This window comes from Phlebotomus papatasi, chromosome 1 (assembly GCF_024763615.1).
Source record: "Phlebotomus papatasi isolate M1 chromosome 1, Ppap_2.1, whole genome shotgun sequence".
NCBI classification, from domain to species: domain Eukaryota; kingdom Metazoa; phylum Arthropoda; class Insecta; order Diptera; family Psychodidae; genus Phlebotomus; species Phlebotomus papatasi.
This window is the reverse complement of record NC_077222.1, coordinates 52,817,016-52,839,344: the sequence shown is the minus strand read 5'-3', so window position 1 is coordinate 52,839,344 and position 22,329 is coordinate 52,817,016. Positions and strand designations below refer to the sequence as shown.

The 22,329-nt window shown below is 34.2% G+C and overlaps 3 protein-coding genes across 3 annotated transcripts; 1 reads left to right on the top strand and 2 right to left on the bottom strand.

The window, feature by feature from the left end:
- The first annotated feature begins 2,470 nt into the window (after positions 1-2,470).
- Positions 2,471-3,250, top strand: LOC129806239 (mitochondrial transcription rescue factor 1). The gene is made up of 3 exons (XM_055854678.1): positions 2,471-2,686; positions 2,751-2,875; positions 2,934-3,250. Exons 1-3 carry the CDS (start codon positions 2,471-2,473, stop codon positions 3,199-3,201), a joined length of 609 nt encoding a protein of 202 aa, XP_055710653.1. The 3' UTR covers positions 3,202-3,250.
- Positions 3,245-19,353, bottom strand: LOC129806223 (uncharacterized). The gene is made up of 5 exons (XM_055854652.1): positions 19,011-19,353; positions 18,812-18,942; positions 18,620-18,743; positions 3,561-4,139; positions 3,245-3,497 (listed from the first exon to the last, which is right to left on the bottom strand). Exons 1-5 carry the CDS (start codon positions 19,164-19,166, stop codon positions 3,261-3,263), a joined length of 1,227 nt encoding a protein of 408 aa, XP_055710627.1. The 5' UTR covers positions 19,167-19,353; the 3' UTR covers positions 3,245-3,260.
- Positions 19,354-19,364: 11 nt separating this feature from the next.
- LOC129806231 (uncharacterized) lies at positions 19,365-21,486 on the bottom strand. The gene is made up of 3 exons (XM_055854665.1): positions 21,232-21,486; positions 20,042-20,186; positions 19,365-19,982 (listed from the first exon to the last, which is right to left on the bottom strand). Exons 1-3 carry the CDS (start codon positions 21,399-21,401, stop codon positions 19,443-19,445), a joined length of 855 nt encoding a protein of 284 aa, XP_055710640.1. The 5' UTR covers positions 21,402-21,486; the 3' UTR covers positions 19,365-19,442.
- Positions 21,487-22,329: the final 843 nt, after the last annotated feature.

Here is a 22,329-nt window from a genome sequence, read left to right as displayed (position 1 = left end):
TCTCTGGTATTTCCTCAATATTATCGTTTTATATTAACTTCCGCAACAAATTTATTTTATTTCACAATAAACTACATTGATATATTCTCTAAAGTTGTTTATCTTAATTGACGGAAAGTGCATTTCACATGAATTCCGTTACGTTTTTGAAAATATCGTTCAAATTTGAGGAGTGACAAATGTCATCTATACCCCCCAAATGTTCAAATTTGAGGAACTCTACTGTAATTCGAGCTGTTAGTTAAGCTAGTTAAGCAAATAAAAGTGCAACGTTTTAGCTACAGTGGCTACAGTAGACTCTCTCTCTCAATCGCGCTCGGGCATATGGGGTAAAATATCATCCAAATTATCGAGAGATTTGGGCATCAAAATCATTATAAATTCCACAAAAAGCGGTCAAATTTTAAGAATCACGATAAAACAAGGGGAAATACAGCGAATTTGAACAAATTTGCTTTAAAATCAATCAAACGCAAAAATCGTCAACAAAATTTTGCGCCCGATTGAAAGAGAGCCGATTGAGCGAGAGTATACTGTATATTCTCTGAAATTTTCATTTCAAAATTTATAAAATTAAAATAAAAAAAAAACTACTTTTCGGTGGACAAGATTTCTCAGAGAGTATTCATTTGAGGTTAAAAAAACTAAATATTTCCTGTTAGCTGATGAGTTAAACTCGTACTTGAACAGTAGAATTTTTGTCCCTGATCACAACTTGTTCTACAATGCAAAACGTATTTAAAATGCGCCGAAAACTGTACTTTTTTATATAAAATTCTGTCAAACATCAGAATTTCATAAAGAATTTATATCGTTCAAGTACGAGTTTATCCCGTTTATCCAGTTTTACTCATCAGCAAAGTGTACTCTGACCACTTTGACTGCGTGAGAAATCTTGTACACCGAAAAGTATGTGTTTTTTAAAAAAATTCTTCGAAAATAAGGTCCCAAAGGCTGAATTTTCGAGATTTTTAAATGAAAATTTTTAAAAATATGGCTTAAATGTTGTATTTTAATATCATTAAGAACTTAAAATAAAAATAAAAATTTAATAGGTTGAAAAACAGTTAGTCATTTTGACCCGCGTAATCCGTTGGTTAGTGTATGTAGTAGACGCACACTGAACTACCGAGAGAGAGTAACTACTAATACTGACTATAAAACTATAAATGGTTACCCTGTTATTTCAAAAAATATTAACCATGGGCATATTAATTGTTTCGTACAACACACCATTATCTCTTAAGCCGAGATACCTTTCCTTTCAGCAAATTGAAAAACAATATATGTTTGCTAGAAAGGATAAAAGAATAAATAAAAAATCTCAATCTAAAAAAATTATTAGAATTTTCATAATTCTATCTTCATCAAAATTTCGTAATTCACTGTGCAAATGGTTTCCATGCAAAAGTCGAAAAATGATATACCAGAATTATGGCTAAAATCGTGAGGGTACGTAGGCGAAATGAAAAAAAGTGTAAACAGAACTACGATGGCTTTGTGTCACTCTCACACAAACACAATTTAAAGAGGTTCAATTTTGAGTCTTTCATTTCGCAATCGCATAACAGATCCTTTAGTTAGAAGTTTTTAGAAGGAAATGGCCGAAATTCTGAAACTTCTGAAGGATGCCTTTTCGTCTGCCTTTAACAGATGTAATGGTATTTTCGACGATTTTAGATCCAGAATTCAAAGTCGATAGATCGCCTACAAGTATCAGGATGTGAAAAGGAAATCAAAGAGAGAATTTTACTAGGAATTCATGGACTTTAATCCAACCAACGCTAAACCAAATCCTATGCCAGTAAATATATTTCATCAATAAATTCTTTATGTCTTTTTCTTTCTAATTGATGTTTAAGAAAAAAAAAATCAGTTCTACGCTGCTTTAAGATGTTGTCTTTGCGGAGAATACGCTAATATACAAACTTACCGATAAAATAAATGATTTCTAATAACGGTTCTTCAAGATCAAATGTTAAAAAAGGATTTAGAAAGCGTACTTCGCCTCGACCAAGGAGTGTCATATTTCGGCTCTTTGGAAAGGTTTGGAATTTCCGACAAGTCTGAACCTCTAAACAGGTTCCAATGGGTTATGTATCTATAAGTAATTTTTGTCCGATTAGCAGTTCCTTTACTCTTTAACTATTTTAGAGAATCTTCAGAGTGATTTATTAATCGGGTCAGCATAGGACGCTTTGCCACTTCTTTGAACTATATCGGGACCATAACATATCTAGCGAGCCAATTTCATTAAACTTCACATTTTGTAACTTTTAGTGGTAAAATATGATACTTTTGCAGAGCAAGAATTTTTCCAATATTAAATTCATCTTTACATAATTTATTCCTTATAAATTCATATGGCATACAGAAGAATCATAATTCTAAAAACCAAAATACCATAACCAAAATTTTCTATGTTTTTTTTCGTGAATCTTCGGATGTCACCCGAACTGTCAATTTTCAAATGAAAACAAAGATGTCGTGTCGACAATCGCTAAAATTGTTGAAATTGTGCAACTCCTTCCCAAAGTTTGGTTTTATCCAAAGAAATGCATCAATTTTAACATTCCCCATACTCAGAAATGTGCCTCGACAGTCTGTGTACCGTGCTTCAATTAGTGCAATTCCGGTGAGATTTAAATACAGTGCAAAGGACAAAGATTCCAGCAGAAAAGATGAGGTTAGATAAGGTTTGGCGAAAGCATTTTTATGCCAAGATTCATGGGTTTTTTCCTAACTTCCAGGACTCTGACAGCGATTCTGATGAATTCGAGGATGTCAAGGAGAAAGGCACTAACCTAATTAAGTGCTCTGTTACCTCACTGCGAGCCGATTTAATCATAAAAACTGGATTAGGATTAGCTAGAAAGTAAGCATGTTCAATTGGTCTTTTCCGGAAGAGGTTCTTATAGGTTTCGTATTTGCAGCAAAGTTGAAGTGAAATTTTACGAGGGAAAGGTCCGGGTGAATGGGAAGAAAATCCCCAAGAAGAGTTTTCACGTCAACATTGGAGATGAAATAGATTTAGTGAAAAGTGTTAGTCCAACGAATCCCGATCATTTGATAATTGGGAGGGTTGAGATTGTGTCTGCTACACCCAAGGAGGATAGTATCTCCGTGCTCCTGAGACGCTACAAGACGCTAATCATTGAGAACTATGAGGAGAGGAATGCTTACAAGGAATCTGAAGGTTAATACTGCCTTTCTATTTTGTAGTTAAAATAATATGAGAAAGTTCTTGGTAGTTGTTTTTTTTATTTATCCGCGAAAAAGGGAGTTGTTAGAGTAAATTTGAGTCCATCTACTGCCCCACTACTGTTAGCGTTGATTGCAGTGTAGGAAAGGTGGGCAGTTTTGTCTGGATAGAATACCATTACTTGAACTGCTACTGCCATGCAGAATCCGTAGATAAGTCCACCAAGGGGGAGCCTGTTTATTTCCTTGACAATTTTAGGGCAGTTTTCTTGAGACAGGAGATATTGCCAGTAAACCTGAAAGGCGTAATTTTTTTTAAAAAGCATTTCCTGGTCCCTTTTTTTTCGTAAAGAGCGTACCTGGAGCATTGTAACGATGCAGGAAGTGAAGAGATTGTAATTGGGCCAGATTGAATATGCCAGTCCTCCAATAAATCCAGCAGCAATATTCACAAAGTCCGATGTATGGCCATTTGTGAAGTTGTTCAAGAGGCAACTGGTCAATCTGTAGCATCCGACGTAGGCCATTAAGAAAGTTACTAAATTGTAGTTGATCCTCTTCGTGGCGTAGGACAGAAATTCTCCAGGATTAGCTTTTATCTTTCCAAAATTCGACATAATATTCCGTAGAATTTCCAACATCAATCCGTAATTGGCATAAGTTCTGACGCCTTGGAAAATGTAATTGAGGCATTTCTCTCTGTGAGGACAGAGATTGACGATTTTGCGGATGTCTTCCTCGTTGGGAGCTTCGGTATTGACTAATTTGTTCTTTTTCGGCGGTATGATAAACCAAAAGACACCAGTTTTCCGTTGTTTGTCCAGCAAATGGAGAAGTCCAGCACTGCCGCACATGAACCAAAAAGTTCCCCACCATCTGGATTTCCTCATTTTCTTCATCCAATTGAAATCGATGAATTTTATGAAGATCTCAAAAAACTAAATAAAAATTAACAGTTTGTAGGATGCAGAATAACACTTTTCAAAGTAATTTTAATTAAATAAAATTTTATAAAATTGCTTTGAATTAATAATGTTCAGAAAATTTATTTGGATTTTTTTATTCAAGGGGATTCCGGTTTGGATCGTCAAACCAAGCAGACGTGAAAAAGTGGAGTGCTAATAAAACAACTATTTCTGTAAAAAAGTTTATGAAAAATTAGACTGAATAAAAAGCATTCGCGATCTCTTGAATTTTTTCGCCACAGTGAGTGAAGCATAAAAGTGAAAATTCCTAAAATTAAGACTGTGAAAAGAGTGAATTCTGCTGGCCCATGTGGGCTTAGGCCCAAAATGGCTGGTGGAAGCTCAAAAAAGAAATCTCGGGTACCAGAAGTAACCGAGAGAAAATTGAAAGAATCGAACTACGATGCTCTCCAAGACGACGATGATGGTGGATCAGTGGAAGATGCACCAGCATCTATTGATCAGGACATGATATGCAGTGATTCCACGCAAAGTGAAAAAATTCCTCCAATTATTGTGAAAAGTGATATTCCCGATATCAAGGCATTTTATGACACGTTGAAAAACGTGGCTAAAACTGTTCTTTTCAGAACATATCCAACCACTAGACATGTGTATACTTACACACAGGAAGATTTTGGGAATATCAAGAGATATCTCTCTTCGATCAATATTGATTTCTATACTTACACACCCAAAAATGAGTTGTGCAAAAAAATGGTGCTCAAAGGTTTGGACAAAAACCTGTCGTGCAAAGAGATATTGGATGATCTACAGATGCAACACAATTTAATAGTGGATGTGAAACAAATGCAAACCACAAGACGAGACAATGAGACTTCAATAAAAGAGAAGATAGGCGTTTTTGTCGTCTATCTGAAACGAGAGGCAAACATCGATGACGTCATCAATAATATCAAAATTGTCCTGCACCACATGGTAATTTGGGAGAAATTCAACAAGCGGGCCAATCCCGCTACTTTCTGTGGACGCTGTTCCAGATGGGGACACGGAGCCTCTAACTGTAACATGCCTTTGAGATGTCTAAAGTGCGGAAAATCTCATTCACCTGAGAAATGTGACCTTGACAAGCAGAGACCTCCTACCTGTGCTAATTGTAAGCTAAATCATCCAGCAACATACAGAGAATGCCCAGCATTTAAGTCATATATTGAACGACGAAAGGATCTCATTGAAAAAAATCGTCAAAAACAGCGTCAGTTGAGAACATCTCATGATGAGGCACCTCGCCAACGAAATGTCCCAACATCAATCCACACAGCGAAGATTCGACAGGGAATCTCCTATGCAGACGTCATATCCAACGAACAACACTTACCGACCAGCAATACACAAGATACAAGTAACGGAGTAAGTTTTCTCAACAATGAAATAACTTCTCTCTTTGGTTTATCAATGATAGAGTTAATGAAAAAAGTGAAGGACTTCCTTCCGAAATATAAGCAGCTTAACAACACTTTTGAAAAACAATGCTCCTTAATGGAGTTCATATTCGAAGTTTGTAAATAATGGATCTCAAAAAAAGAAACCTAAAAATCATGACATTCAATTCCAATGGAATAATTAGTAAAGTAAAAGAAATTGAATTATTTCTAGAATCCAACAAGATCGACATTGCGTTAATCAATGAAACTAATTTAAAACCTAGTAAAAAAATATATTTCAAAAATTATACAGTCTATAGAAATGATAATGTAGAAAGTCAAAAAGGAGGAAATGCCATTTTCATAAAAAGAAACATCAAACACAAACGAATAAACATACCAAAAATTAAAAGTTTGTCAAATGTTATTGGAATTAAATTTTTTCTGTCCAATGAAAGCTGTGCAGTATTCAATATATACTTAAGGCCTAGTGTCAAACTTATCACACGTGATCTTATTAATCTTTGTTCAACTAATGATAAGATTATCATTGGAGGAGATTTTAACTCCAAGAATAAAAAATGGTTGTGTCACAGCACTGATTATAATGGTAAAATTCTTGAAGACTTTTTGAACAACAATTCTAGTCGTATTAAATTAGTCAATCCAGATACACCAACGTATTCTCCCATGACTAAGAAAAAAAGACCCAGTATTATTGACTACTTTCTAGCAAAAAATGTTAATATGAGTAAACCAATTTCAAAAATAGGTCTAGTCTAGACTCCGATCATGTTCCTGTAATTGCAGATATCCTATTCAATAAGAAAGATATAGAAACTCATTCTCAAAAATTAAATTATAGCAAAACAAATTGGAAACTTTATAGAAGCATACTACAAAAAAATACAAATCATCTTGTTAATATTAATTCTGAAGATTTAATCGAAGAAAATATTGCTATTTTGACTAATAACATTGAAGAAGCTTTGCATAAAAGTACACCAAAAATGAAAGAATTTAAAAACGAATTACCAAGCTTTATATTAGCTGCAATTAATTATAGAAATAAAATAAGACGAAGATTCAATAAGTATGGAAGACAAGAAGATAAACAAATAATGAATAAAGTCAGTAGAAAAATAAAAGAATCAATTCAAAACTATAATAATAAAAAGTGGGAAAGTAAATTAGAAAATTACAAATCAAACACAAATGATGTATTCAAATTTGCCAAGAAAATATCGAAAAGTAAATCTCCAATTTCACCTTTAAGGAACAATGACACTTTTATATATGATCCTCAAGATAAAGCCAATTTATTAGTCAATCACTTTGCGAAAGTTCATAACGAATATACACTGAACAATGACAATTTTTCCGAAGAAGTTGATAGAAGAGTTGAAAATTATATAAACAATGTACAGTCTCCATCTTATGTTTCAATTACGCCTAAAGAACTAAAGTTTATAATTAAATATTTAAAAAATCATAAAGCACCTGGTTTCGATAATATCACAAACATTGCGTTAAAAAATCTACCTAAAAACAGTCTTATATTGTTGTCTAAAATTGCTTCAGCAATACATACATTAGGCTACTTTCCAAAATGTTGGAAAATAGCAAAAGTGATCTCCTTTCCCAAGCCAGGAAAAGATCCTCACTTAGCATGTAATCACAGACCCATCAGTTTGTTGTCATCACTTAGTAAAGTGATCGAACACACAATTCTGACAAAAATTAACACACATATTTTAGACAACAATTTAATGCAAGATGAACAATTCGGTTTTAGAAACTCTCACTCGACAAATCACGCTCTTTTACATGTATCAGAGAGTATTAGAAGAAACATACATGAACGCAAAATTACTACAGGTGTATTTCTTGATATACAAAAAGCATTTGATAAAATGTGGCATAATGGACTTTTGTATAAACTAATAGATTATAATTTTGACGGAAATATTATAAAACTTATAAATAGCTATCTAAAAAACAGACAAATAATTGTACAAGACGGTGAATACAAATCAGAATCTAAATATATAAACGCGGGATGTCCACAAGGTGCTATACTATCCCCAGTACTTTATAATATATTTGTATCAGATATGCCTAAAAGTACCAATTGTAAATTATCAGTTTATGCAGACGATACTGCAATTTTCACCTCAAATGAGGATATTGAATTAAATTACAAAAGATTACAAAAATATTTAAATGAAATTGTAAAATATTATGATAAATGGAAAATCAATATTAATTTTGAAAAAACTGTCTTAGTAAATTTTACAACTAAAATAAAATATAAAAGAAACATCAAATTAAAAATTAAAAATCATGAAATCAAACAGAGTGACAATATTAAATACTTAGGTATAATTTTTGATAATAAGCTAAAATTCAATACACATATTCAAAATACAATTAAAAAAGCGAAAATTGCTATGAGCAAAATATTCTCACTTATTAAGTATGATAGTAAGTTAAATACTAAAAACAAATTGAACATTTATAAATTGTTTATAAGACCTATACTTCTATACGGTAGTATCATTTGGGGAACAGTATCTAAAACCAATTGGAAAAAACTTGAAACAATTCAAAACAAATGTCTTCGTATGGCAACAAATGAAAAATTTAACAACGAGACCAAAAAGTTTATTAGTAATATAAAATTATTAGACTTATGTAACTTAAGCACTTTAAAAGAATTCAATGACGAAATTATCAAAAAATCAAAAGACAAATTTCATATTATAAATAATAAAATAATAAATAATTTAATTGTTAATAACACGTATAATTACAGACTTAAAACATATAAAAGTACCTTAAGAGTCAATTCTACAGAAGAGTAGAAACAAAAACAAATGTTAAAATACAAAGGGTGGGTGGGTTTATAAAACAATTTAAAGATAACAGTGATATAAAATAAAGACACGACAAATATAAAATAAAACTAAAAACAAGATGTAGATAAATAATAAGAAAAACTATAGATCTTTGAACATACCAATATAAACAAAAACAATTTTTTTTTTTTGGAAGTATTGATATTAAAAAAAATAACCATATGTATGTATATATTGTAAATAAGGAACCGAAAATAAATTTTGTATATTTATTCAAGGGATTAACTTTTGGTATTGATCCTTTCATTTTTTATTTTTTTCTTAGAACGTTAGTATATTAACTAATTAATACCACGAAAATCTAAAATACATGCTCGCTATTTTTTAATCGTTCGTTGATTTAAGTAAATTCAATTTAGAGAAAAATCAGTAAATAAATAAACAAAATTGGTATATCCAAGGGCAAATCATTATTCGGATTAAATATTAAAAAAGTAGTAAAAAGTAACAGTCAAAAAACTGCCTTAGAATTATATCCTAATGTGATAGATATTTTTTCGATTATTAAAAATTGAGTTTGCAATATATTCGTTACCATACGATTTAAAAAATTACTTTGCAAATTTTGAGTAATAAAAGAAACTCAAAATTGTCTCCTTTTCCCATAAAAAAAATATGCACCAAAAATTAAATACTCCACAGTGCATTTGACATGCTTCTCCGCCGTGTTGATACAAAATTGACGTACGCGCACTTAATGAAAAGGGGTGGCAAAGCGTCCGAGGCTTTGCGAGCTGCTCGAACTCCCGAGAAAGAGCTCTGCCTTATATACCTTTTCGCAAGCATTCTGATGTATAGAAAATTATTGTCGAATTAAATTTGACTATAAATCACCACAAAACCATCTTGAAGTTGAAAATTGTTCAAGAAGAGGGTTTCAAAAAATTATCAAACCTTTTTATTAATTAATTGAACAAATCGGCTGAAAATTAAGCTTTGACCTTCAATAATTCCAGATGGCGAATTTTCCGGTGATAGGTGTCTAAGGACGAAATGTTCAGCTGGACTACCTTCAAAACATATCCAAAAATGAACGAAATCGTCAGTGCCAATTTTTTGCAAAATTAGAAAAACCTTTTCCGTATTTTTAGGGGATAGGGAACGCATTATAGGCGAGGGGGGGAAATAAAGAGGTTGGGTTGGAGATAAGGTCATTTGAGGAGGGGTCATCGAAGACCGGATGTTGATATCTCTTACCGTTTAATTTTTATATGGGTTAAAAGACTGAAAAAGTGTGAAAAACAGTATTTTCAAAATAAATCTATTACCGTTACTCTCCCGATCCATCACCGATAATGACCGATGCAGTCGGGTTCAGAATTAAAAGATCTTTCAAAAAAGTCCAAATTTAACCAAATCCGTTGAAAATTAGGCTCTCCAGGTTGGTTGGCCTTTGACCTTGAATAATTCCAGATGGCGAATTTTCCGGTGATAGTTGTCTAAGGACGAAATGTGTCTTGGAGTTCGAGCAGTTAAAAAGACAGTTGCACTTAATTTTTTTTAATTGAATTACCTGCATCTTCGTCTGTGTATACCCTTTTCTTATAAGAAAACTTCCCTAATTCTTAACCCATTCCTTACCATGGCATTATACATCATACGCAAATTGAGTGATTTTAGATAATTTATTATTTTAATGGATTTTTAGTTATTTTAGTCCTTAAATTACTTAGAAAAGATAGCCCGACAGAGATACAAATACATTTTGTTGTCTGTTTTTCGCTTCGCGGAAAGTCATGCAAAATTTTTGCTCAAAATGGCGGACGGAAAATACGACATCCCGTCGAATTTGTTAAAATTGACCTCAAAAAAAAAGTCATCAATTGATCTGAAGGAATATAATTCCAAAATATGAACATTCTATCTCAAATATTTCTAGTATATTCTAATTAGTTGTATTCTAGTTCTCTGATTCGGCAATCTTATTTGTAAAAATGCTTACTGTGTGACTATCGTTGGTTAAACCGTCCGACAAGTTTACAATTTTTCTTCACGAGGCACCATGTTTACAACTATTTACTAAAGATTTAACTACTTATTTATGTTCGATGTAAAATCACTATCAAATATTATTTCTTTAGATTAGTTGAGTGAGTTTCTAAGATCAACATTTTATGTTATAAAAATTTATGTAGGTATTTTTTACGCAAAATATTATTTAATTGTGATTTCTGCCATATCTTTAATTAAAAAAAAAAATCTTCTGTTATTGTTGAGTAAATATACGTAAGCGACGTAAACAGTCACAACTTTGCGAACTCACTGAACTGAAAATGTCAGTTTTAAGTCGACGATGAGTAATTTTGGAGTAATTATGACGCATAATTGTCCATCAAACATTGCTGTAAATTTTCTGTAATCAAGGGCCCTAACCGCCCTAACGATCATCAAAGGACTAATTTTCTAACAGTAATCTTCTTCTTAAAAGTTTGTTAGGAAGTAAAATTAAAGACTTGTTATAATCAAAGTGATAAGCATCCTAGCTAATATTAAAGCCTTTTTTATCAGTTCCAGTCGTAAGAAAAGTCTTGTGGTTCTTCGGTTGATAAATCAATTAAAATATAGCCAAATATAGTCCAAAATAATGTAAATGTACCACAATTGATTTTCAAAAGGAAGCTACTTATATCGGTTCATTTATCGGTCAAACGGTAACTCATTCCTATTTTTATTGACAAGAGTTTCTGATTTTGGGTATATGTCGGATTTTGCGTCTCTCGAATTTTTCAGTTTCTCGGATTTCTCAATACGAGTTCACCCCGTGCTATCCGTTCATAATTATTTGAAACCGGTTAATGCTTCTCACGGAATCAAAGACCTTCCTAATAAAGCCTAACTTTACTATACTATACTATTACTATACTTCCTAAAGCAACTTTTAAGTTCTGATTTTGAAAACGGTTATAAGGAATGATTCAATTTTTTTTTGTAAGTGAGCAAAACTTATGTTTGAGATTTTCGAAAAATGAAAAAAATGTATACAAAGTGTGTTTCGAAAAATTTATGTCCATATTCGACAGTTTTTCCTGCACAAGCGTATAGGTTCGGTTCAATTATGGCCATAAATTTCTGTAGTGTGTAGAGGTCATAAGAGAGAACAAGTAAGGTCATGGTAATATGGTAATGATCCTTGAGTTGATAAAAATTTGATATTTGGGCTTCTTAAAATATTTTACTTTAATAACTTTCGAAAATTAAATAAATAACCTGCTATTCAATGGAAAAATAAACGTTTCGAATATCCAATGCGTGAAGGTTTTAATCTGATTCTGGAGTATCAAAAACTTGTTATATCCTAAATTCTTTTACTGGAGGTAATATGAAAAGCAGAAACAATTACAATCAGACCAAGAATTTTAGACTAATGTATATATGTGTAAGCCCTGATGGGGCTCACTGAAGTAATATAAACTTATTAAGGGAAAATGGGGAACTGAAGGTGCCACCCATCTTTCAACTTCCTTGGAGTGAACCGTCCACGGCGACTGATGCTCACTCACTGAAGTGCAGGGACAGCTGACATGAACAAAAGCCCCAGCAACCTTCAGCACCCGCCTAGGGATGTTGGGTGGGGTGTGTCATAGGAATGAAGGATTGGGATTGGTGGGTTTGGCCGTCGACTGGGTTAACAATTGTCGAATGGGCCATACGCTCTACAATTCGGCCAATCCTGACAGAGTTGCCGTCCCTTGGCAACGTGGTGAAATAGTAGGAGCCCCGGGTCAGGACCATAGTCTACCAACCTGCTCCTTCAGCCCATATCACCACAATGTCTCGGAATCTGGTATACTCATCGAAGAAGGCGAATTACCCTTAAATTTCCGTGATGTAGAGAGCGTTCGAATCCTTGTGACATCAGTGTTAATGAGCCACGGATCGAATGTGAGGTGGCACTGCCCCTCGAGGTGTTTCACAATAGGTATTGTAAAACCACTAGAGGTTCTGCAGTGGACCTCCTGGCGATCGCTCAGACCAGCCAGTGTTGGGGTGATCGCTCAGATCATCCAATGTTGGGGTGATCGCTCAGATCATCCAATGTTGGGGTGATCGCTCAGATCATCCAATGTTGTGGCGATCGCTCAGACCAGCCAGTGTTGGGGTGATCGCTCAGATCATCCAATGTTAGGGTGATTGCTCAGATCATCCAATGTTGTGGCGATCGCTCAGACCAGCCAGTGTTGGGGTGATCGCTCAGATCATCCAATGTTGGGGTGATCGCTCAGATCATCCAATGTTGTGGCGATCGCTCAGATCAGCCAATGTTGGGGTGATCGCTCAGATCATCCAGTGTTGGGGTGATCGCTCAGATCAGCCAATGTCGTGGCGATCGCTCAGATCAGCCAGTGTTGGGGTGATCGCTCAGATCAGCCAATGTTGGGGTGATCGCTCAGATCAGCCAATGTTGTAGCGATCGCTCAGATCAGCCAATGTTGTCCTCAAGCGTTCAGGTTCTCACTGCTAATGCGTCTTTTTCCTCTTGGGAATTAATCATAAAGGCTATATCAACTTGGTTGCTCAACATAGAATCATATCCCATCTATATTGTGATCCAATCACTGTCGAGTATCGTTTTTTTTTCTAAGGTTTCTGAAGTTATCTAGCAACAGCATTCCTTTTACATTGGTCTTATGCGCCTGATAAGAATCCAATTAAGTTCTTGTTGGTTAAAGTTGTGTTGTCTTGCATTTTGATTAGAAGTCATCTGTGTACTAGAATTTCACTGTTGTGTGGAACGTGCATTGTTGTAGAGTTGTCTTGTAGGATCCCGATGTGAAGTCTTCTCCTCTTGCTGCAGGAATTAACTTGGTTTGCTCGGTGCTTTCGTTCCCTGTTTCCTAACTTTGGAGTGTAGTGATTGTATGCATCAAACTCCTGGCCAGATTCTGTCCGCTTTGTTGTAATTGGATCGTACCTCTGGACCTAGGAATTTGATCATACCACTATCCCATGATTTACCGTTTTAGTCATGTGATTCAGTTACCGACCGTGTACTCTAGAGTTTATAACCTATCGCTCCTATTTTTTTTTGAATATTTTTTGAGTAGACTCCCTGAAAATTCTTCCTTATGTAACAGAAATTAGCCTGCAATCAATAATTTTAAATTTTATACCCTCTTTACCGTTTCCCGAAGTAAAACATCTATTATTCTAATTCGATATTATTGGCCATTTCGTTGATATGAGTTGTTATTATCCTGAGTCCTAATTCCTGTATTTTGCTTTACGTCTTGATGTGTCAATTTGAAGTTTGTGATATATTATCCTTCTCGCTAACTATCCTTTTCTTTCATTCAATTCTCCTTCCTTGAATAGAACTCATTCAGTCCCTTCTATTCTCATTCCTGTCTTTCTTTTTCCCCTATCTGATGTCTTATGAATTCTACATGAAACTTCATACGACAGTCTAATTATACCAGAGTCACCATACTAATCTTTGCACAGATAGCGTTACAGATTTCATTGTTTTCTTAATACCGATCCCTGTAGGCTTTGGACTTCCGCTTATGAGTTGTGTAGTTGTTTCAAATCTAAGTAGGTCTTATTCTCGTAGGTACTAAATCCGTCATCATAGTACGATGTGGTGAAGGTATTTTTTTTTACTCTTTCCGTTAAAGTTGTAGTTTATCCGTTGTTGAAGTGCCGACTGCTACTAGTTTCGTTCACCGTCTTCCTCAAGATCGCGCCGTAGGTACAAAACTTTTCATCATCCTATTTCTTGTTAATCCTATTTGACCCCATGGGAATTACCGGTTCCGTATACAGCGCCCACTATTTGCAATTATGCGTAGTACAGCTTTCAACTGAATATTTTAAAAGTGCCAACCGTCGATATGATAAAAGTGGTGATCTTTTCATGCCTATGTATCCCAAGCGCTGAAGGAAGTTTTATTTCCTCATTAACCCGATCCTTTGTTTTAAAATGTGTATCCTTTGATTTGTGTTCGTTTTTTTTCGAGTAATAATAATATTGAGCTCACGGTTTGCGGTACGAAGTTTTGACGATCGTCCTAACTCTGGTGTAAAAAATTTACTTTAATATGGCAAACATTGATGAACATTTATTAAAGTATGTAGAGGCCATTAATGTTCCAATATGACAGCGTGTTCCTATTCCTCCCCATTAAATAATTCCTTCTCTCGCAATATAATTATCTATCTGTCTCTAAGGAGTCACTTCCGAAATACGAACAGTCGATCTGTAGGATTTTGCATAATCGCCTGACTGAGTTATGATCTTCTGTTGATGTAGATGGTTCGACAAAGCCTTATCCAATTAATGAATTACTATATTTTCTGAGCGAGTGTTGTACAACTGAAGTTAATTTCTATGCCGCAAATGTTGACTAAAATAAGCGTCGCGTCGATATGGTCACGTTTCATGATATTCCCTATCGTATTCAACCTAGATTTACACGCGATTTAGTGTCTTTATGTTACGTAGCCCTGTATTCCCGTATGTATTAAGAATTCTAAAGAGACTATATTAATATTAAGACTTTTTTAAAATACTATTTAATTGTTACTGAATTCGACTTATATAACCGTGAATTACCTGTCTTATTTATCTATCATATATCTGCCATCTGAAATCCGCTTCCTTAAAGTTTGAGTTACCCCTTTTATTCCAAAATATTCCTTTTTGATTGAGATCAGATCCAAGAGCATGTAGTTGGAAAAGTTTTCAAATTTCTCTCGGAATGGCGACACTACATAATGTTCTTTCGAAGATCCTCCGTTTTGTCCAACATCCGATGTATATTGAACAATTGGTGAAAAGTATGGTATGCAGCTGTGTACATTCTAAAAGCATTACGCATATCTATTTATGAGGGTTTTATTGCAAGGGATAAGTTTTCAACCCGAGTGTCCGACCATCTCGGAAATCCCAAGACCCGCCTAATGAGTGGTGCATATTGTAAAACTGAAAAAACCTTTCTGTAGAATAATTGCAATGCTGCCGATATGTCTATTTGAAAAAATCCCAAATTCTCTTGAGAGGTTTTGAACTAATGAGTCCCTGCACAGTATGTTCGGGTTTCCCTAATTTGCTTATCGATCCTTTTGCATTTATTTTATGATTCCTGAATGAGGTGTTGTTTTTCGCCCCTCAACCCAAGCGCATTAAGTTGGGTCTAAGCAATTACAAAACTCATTTAAACTATTTTCTTTAATGCATCCTTTCAAAACAACATTAAGTTTGCCGACGCGTCGGGTCTTTTTGTCTGCAAAAATATTTCAATATTTTATAGCCCCTATCGTAAACCTAAGTTTGTACCCTTCTCTACCAACATTTATTTTGGGTTATTCCCATACTTTCGAAAATGGATTACTCATCTTTATCATTTTCTCTCCATTCTTATTATACTTCAACATTATCATTATGAATTCCAATTTTTAATATTTTAATATGTCCTTCAATTCCGTGACCGCATTATTGTTCGTTAAGCATATGTGATTTTGATCCTTGATCGCGTAAACTTCCTGGAGATACGTATTTAATATCAAACGTCTTATCACTTATGGATATCAATATAAACCTCTGAAATATATAATTGTGGCGCGTCTTCAATTTCAAATTAATCCTACTCTTTACCTTATTTAGCCTATACAACTGAAATTATGGTTTCTCCTAAGATCAAATCTATACGAATTCCTTCAAATTCTCAATTTTGATTCAATTTACAACTGCAATGGAATACCTCATTCACACACACTTTCGAGGGCCCTCTATCACACATCGATCACACAGATCATTCATCAACACAGCTTATAAGTTCCATGTTCCATTTACAATTATGCTACTTGTAATCCAAAATTCTATAATCTTATTGCTAGATGAAATCTTTGCTTTTCATTGACCTCTTAAATCTTCCGATATTTATTTATCATCGACAAGGTGTTAAGTATGTGATCGCCACGAAAAGATTATTTGCTAATGTTCCGAAGAGTACTTTTGCTCAATTAAGTAATATTTTAATTTAACCTACGTAATCCTACGAAATCACTTCCTTGCATACAGCCCTACAGACTTCTAAATTATTTTGCTAACATCTTCTGATCTCGATCATTAATTTACTAAGTTGCGCACTAAACGTTGTTTTTGGTAAATTATGAAAAACTCGCGTTCGATCTATTAAAATAGTTGTCTCAAATGTAAATTAATACCTTTACTATCAAATTTAATTCACTATGTATTTCCGTAAAGATGTGTTCACAGGACGTGAAGCAATTATATATCAATAGGACTAATAGTGATTATGAAGACTATATCACAGATGCTACGAAATGATGAAGATATGGAGGAATTGCATCCGAAAGTATCCCTGACGATCTTTTAATTTGTGGCTGTGATTAAGATCCTTAATAAATTTAAAATACGTTCAAAATGATATTTATAATTTTTAGCTATCGTTTACACAATTTATACAACAAATCATCCCTCACATTTCCTTTGATGATAACACGTCAAATATTTGATAGTATTGCAATTCTTTGCAACCAATTCTTGATGTAAACTATATACTTCTATGAAATGGGCACAAATTATGATATCGATGGCTATCAGTGTTACTGTATCTGCGATTGCTCGATATAAATAAGTTTTCTAGAAATTTAATTGTAATGGACTTATCTGAAAATCTTCCTCCGATGATCTCTCTGTACTGAGACCTCCATCCTCACAATTACTTTCTTGAAGAATTCCTCGCTCTTATCTTAAGGCTCCACAATCTGCTGGCTCCACAATACGATGTCTCCTCCGCGTTGGCTTAGTGATCCCGCATAGACTCCCCAGTCATCTGCAGACTTTCTTCGACAGGAATGCTCCATCTTATCTTCTGTGTTCTCGTAGTATCACTGGACTTTACACATCATACGACCACAATGCAAGATTAATTAAAGTCTCAACACAACAACTGTAACAATTAATTCAACTGTTCTTTTCGCGATCCACTTTTGAGGATTGGGGATCCCACTTCTGAATTTGTAAGCCCTGATGGGGCTCACTGAAGTAATATAAACTTATTAAGGGAAAATGGGGAACTGAAGGTGCCACCCATCTTTCAACTTCCTTGGAGTGAACCGTCCACGGCGACTGATGCTCACTCACTGAAGTGCAGGGACAGCTGACATGAACAAAAGCCCCAGCAACCTTCAGCACCCGCCTAGGGATGTTGGGTGGGGTGTGTCATAGGAATGAAGGATTGGGATTGGTGGGTTTGGCCGTCGACTGGGTTAACAATTGTCGAATGGGCCATACGCTCTACATATGCAATTTTTTATGAGTTATAAATTGCCCGAAAACGTGTTTTTCGATTTAAAAAAAATTGAAAAATAAATATTTAGTATTTAAATGAAACAATTTTAATGGGGATATGCGTTGGATATTAGGTATAAGGGAATTTCAATTACCCGAGAGTCTTGTTCTTGACGCATTTTCAATGAATAATTACATACTTTCTGCGGTTGATAGGCTAATCATTTGTTTTAATGAAAGAAATACTAATACAGCCCTAAGATTTCTTAATTGTTACGAAGTTAATTGATTGAGCAGTAATTCTCAGAAATTTTAAATTACCCCTTGTTGAAAGATCTCTACTCTGCATTGCCACACAAGGGATGCGTAATTCGATAAATTCGATTTTAGGGAAAACCGACTTTGACGATGACAAAGCGGCAGTCAATGCAATTCATCCCTAATTCTTAGTCATTAATAATTTTAACCGAAGATTTGACTAATCCCCTTCTTTTTACACAAGTTTTCCGATTTATTTATTTTTATTATTATTTTTTTAAATTTATTAAATAAGATTAAAGACGTTTTCTTTAAATTACTGTTTTCAACTATTCTGTTTTATATAAAATGACTCATATAATATACCCAAATCTTACTCACAAGGCGTTATCCTGTCTTGGGTTTCACGGATCTTTCCGTGTGAGTCACTCGTCGGCTTTACAATTATTAAAATATTTTTTAAAGTCACCTTTTCACCATTTCCTAATAATTTCAAAACCTTCTTTTGAAAATTGTTTTTTTGAAAATTCCAAGAGTTAGAAATATTTTTCATTTCCTTTAATCCCTTGAAATCGTGCCATTGCGAATGCCAAATGAGTTTGTGTGGGAAAATAATTAATGTTATGAATTATTTACCATGCAAGCGAAAGGATTGGCGTGACCTACGATAGCATTGTGTGGCAGTAAATTTACGGTCTGAGCGCCCAAAAAAGTTGGAATGAGCACAGTTGTGGAGTAGTAGCATCTCTTTAAGATGTTGCTGAAAGAATATTTTTTTTATTACGCAAAGCAAATGTCTATAAATTTTAGCATTATTGTGATATTTACTAGAAAATGCAGGAGTACGACATGGCAAGAGCGAAGGAAATATGCCCAATTACTGTGCACATGAAGATGTCGTAAAGTCCTTTAAGAATTGCTCTTGTATAGTTGGTTTTTGTCTTCATTAACACTGATATCTTAAAAATTGATTTTGACGTTGGTTTCAAATGAAAATGTTCGAGGAAATTAGATAAAATTGTATTACCATTATTGCTGGGAAAAAGAATTTAAGTCCGTCGAAAGACCAATTTGCCAAGTAATCGAGTAAAGATTGCCCGCAACTTCTGGACCAGGGATGTATGAGATCATGACAGGAATAACCACGAAGTACTTTATTGATATATTTACTGTACACAGTCATTTCTATGCAATGAAACAATTTTAACAGAGAATTATCGTTCGGTATGTCCCGGTAGTTGGGTAGTTACTAAAGTAATTCCAATTGCCAGAGTGTCTCGGTGCATTTTCAATGAATAATTACATACTTTCTGCGGTTGATTGTCCAATAATTGTATTGTGGCAATAAATGACGAAGGGGCGATTGAAAAGAAAGACAGAAGAGAATACATTTTATTTGCTAAATAGAATGCAAATGTTCCAAAGAATAAATTGAATATGACGGGTGTTTTCGTTCATTTTACGCCAGACCCATTATCATTGCAGCATAGGACTCTGCCAGGGTATCACTCCTTTTCTGTGTGGCAATAGTCATTATTTGGTGAATGTACTTTGGTGTTTCACTGGGATTAAACACGCGACATTGATAGAGAAAAGCTGAAGAAAATGTATAGATGAGGGTGCTAAAGGGGATCTTTTCGAGGAGTTCAATTACTTTGGGTCTATTGGTAGTTGTCTGATTGTAGTGCATCCACCAAAGTTGAAGAGTGCGACTGAGACCGAAGGAGAAAAAGACAAATTTAGGATAAACCATAAATACAATTCCTGCCAAGAAGCCAGATATCGTGCTGGTTCGCGGAGAATCTGTCTGCATGTAGCGATTAGTGAGGCAATTGAGAAGTTTAAAGAGGCTCCCGAAGGATGAGAGGAAGATAAATAGTCTGTAGTCGAAGTCCTTGACCAATTTACTGAAAAAGTTGCCTCCGGAGAATTTTGTTTGTGAAACTAAAGCCTTAAGGAGGGTTACCATGAATCCAAACGTTGTAGTCCTCTTGAACTCCTGAAAAAAGAAAGTTTAGGAATTTTCTAAGTTGGTTTTTTATTGACTTGAATCCTTACTTTCATCACGAAACTCTCGCAGGTTTCATCGTGTGAACAAACATGCCTCGTTGTCCTTATAAGTTTATCCATCCATCCATTTCTTCCTTCGCGAAAACTCGATGTTGATGAATTTGTGTCCGCAGGTACAGGAATGTTAAAGAACCTTTAAAAATAATAAGTTTGATAATAATATAATTGAAAATACTATAAAACTCTTCAATTGAAGAATAATTTGTTTAGGATACACGAAAGACCTCAAGGTGATAACTCAACTGCGCTTTTCTACGACTTCAGACTCTCAAAAATTACCAAAATATCACCCCTTAGCCCTTAGTGTAAGCGAATCGATATATTCTTTACACAGTTTCACAGGGTCATATAACAATTTTGGAAACTAAAACAATTTTGATAGAAAATTTGTGGAATTCTCAAAATTTTCCAACACATTTTCGAAATTGGATTTTTCCAAGGTTTGTAGAATACCGCGATTTTCCGTTTTTAATGATTTTGTAATACAACATAATATAATCTTTGAACTTGCCTTTAAAGTTACCTTTTGAAATATTTTTAAAATTAAAAAAAAAAACATCAATGTGAAATTAATGATAGTTATCCATTTTAATTATTGATAATTCAAACAAATAAAAGAAATTATAAATATTATATTTTTCTGCCCAAGAAAATTACTGAATGTGTTCGATCTTTATTGCCGCAAAATCAGGGTACCTAATGACCTTTACACATGGTAAGAAATTTTCGTCAAAATGAAGCTTTTTGACGCTGTTTACGTGCGAAATATGCGCAAGTGATTTACTTCAAAATGCTCTATTTTGATGAAAATTTCTCATAACATGTAGAGGCCATAAGGGAAATTTGAACTCTTAGAACAGCTGCAATGTAAAGCTAGTTCTCTATCACTTAACTACTATTTTTACTACCGATTTTTAACTACAGAAAGCACTAGGGGAAACTGGGGCACCACCAAACACGGGGTACCACCAAACACTAATTTTTATTTCTAAACTACTTGGACTATCTCGACCATTCCTTCAGTATACAAGCATCCCTATAGTGCCTATAAATTCCTATCGGTCTTATCCTCTGATATCCAATATCCGATTAAAAAATCGCAGTGTTTGGTGGTACCCCGTGTTTAGTGGTGCCCCAGTTTCCCCTATGTCAAATCATAAAAATCTAGTCAGACTTACCAAAATCTCCTGGTTGTCCCAGTCTTAAAAATATAGGCAATGATCCCACTGAAAATTTGAAAGAGGAACGTTGCAAAGATTGTTGATCTCTTCAACACTCGAACAACATTGCTTTTTGATGATCGTATAAAGTATTCGATTAACATATTAAAGCCCCCAATTGATTGCATCTCACGGAGGTGTTGTGGCAGCAAAAAGCAAAATATCGATCCAGCGAGGCATGGTACAAAAACGAAAATGTTGTGGTGCTTTTTGATAAAATTGCTGAAATGTTGATAAAGTTGTTGGGTATCCTTAAAATTTAAACACAATATGATCATTGATCTTACAATAAAAAGCAAAAACATCCAAATGCAAAGAAGATCATGAAACAAGAACCCGACATTATTGCTCTGACATATTCTCGAAGGATCTTATTCCAAAAATCCCAACTCCATCGATCATACTTCTGCAAAGCAGGAAGTATGATGATGGGAAAGTAGTACTGCAGTCCACCGATAATTCCATCGATAAATGTTGTGAAGGCAAAGTGTTCACATGTCACTCCGGGATGTGTGAAAAAATTACAAGATTTTGTACCAATCTGTTGATAAAAGTATTTACTAAAAACCGCCATTTCAAATGGCCACAATGTACTTGTACAGACAAAAGGACTTGCTTCGCGGTAAAGTGCAAAATATAAACTGGAAGATTTTGTGTGAAATCCACATTATAATATGCATGAAAATGGTAGAATATTTAATTATGGTCTTCCTGTATTGCTGCAAATGTGTGTCGTATATTTTAGGTTTTCAGTATAGATAATCTTTTACACGTGTAACAATGTGTCAGTGTTGTGAATGTCGTAGAAGAAATTGATTGTTAATTATCTATTTGTTCCGAGTATAATTAATTTGAATACTAGACGCTATTTGTTTTGAATTAGACTTTTTTTTTGATTTCTCTTCACAAACATTTTCTCATCAAACTTAAAGCTTAATGTATTCCAGAAGCTTCTTTTACTTCATTATAAAATTACGTAATTTTTACGTAAGTTACATTTGAGCTCTGTTAGAAGTTAGAGTTCTGGTTTTTAACACTTCATATTTTTTTCATATT

Excerpts from the sequence above, each read along its gene's own strand:
- LOC129806239 (XM_055854678.1), top strand. The coding sequence starts at position 2,471 with ATGAAAACAAAGATGTCGTGTCGACAATCGCTAAAATTGTTGAAATTG. Across the intron at positions 2,687-2,750 it reads ATTCCAGCAGAAAAGATGAG|GACTCTGACAGCGATTCTGA; the intron begins GTTAGATAAGGT and ends CCTAACTTCCAG. Across the intron at positions 2,876-2,933 it reads GGATTAGGATTAGCTAGAAA|CAAAGTTGAAGTGAAATTTT; the intron begins GTAAGCATGTTC and ends TCGTATTTGCAG.
- LOC129806223 (XM_055854652.1), bottom strand. The coding sequence starts at position 19,166 with ATGACTGTGTACAGTAAATATATCAATAAAGTACTTCGTGGTTATTCC. Across the intron at positions 18,744-18,811 it reads TCGTACTCCTGCATTTTCTA|CAACATCTTAAAGAGATGCT; the intron begins GTAAATATCACA and ends ATATTCTTTCAG. Across the intron at positions 4,140-18,619 it reads CCAATCCTTTCGCTTGCATG|TTTTTTGAGATCTTCATAAA; the intron begins GTAAATAATTCA and ends ATTTTTATTTAG.
- LOC129806231 (XM_055854665.1), bottom strand. The coding sequence starts at position 21,401 with ATGCAATCAATTGGGGGCTTTAATATGTTAATCGAATACTTTATACGA. Across the intron at positions 20,187-21,231 it reads GGGACAACCAGGAGATTTTG|GTTCTTTAACATTCCTGTAC; the intron begins GTAAGTCTGACT and ends TTATTTTTAAAG. Across the intron at positions 19,983-20,041 it reads GCGAGAGTTTCGTGATGAAA|GAGTTCAAGAGGACTACAAC; the intron begins GTAAGGATTCAA and ends TTCTTTTTTCAG.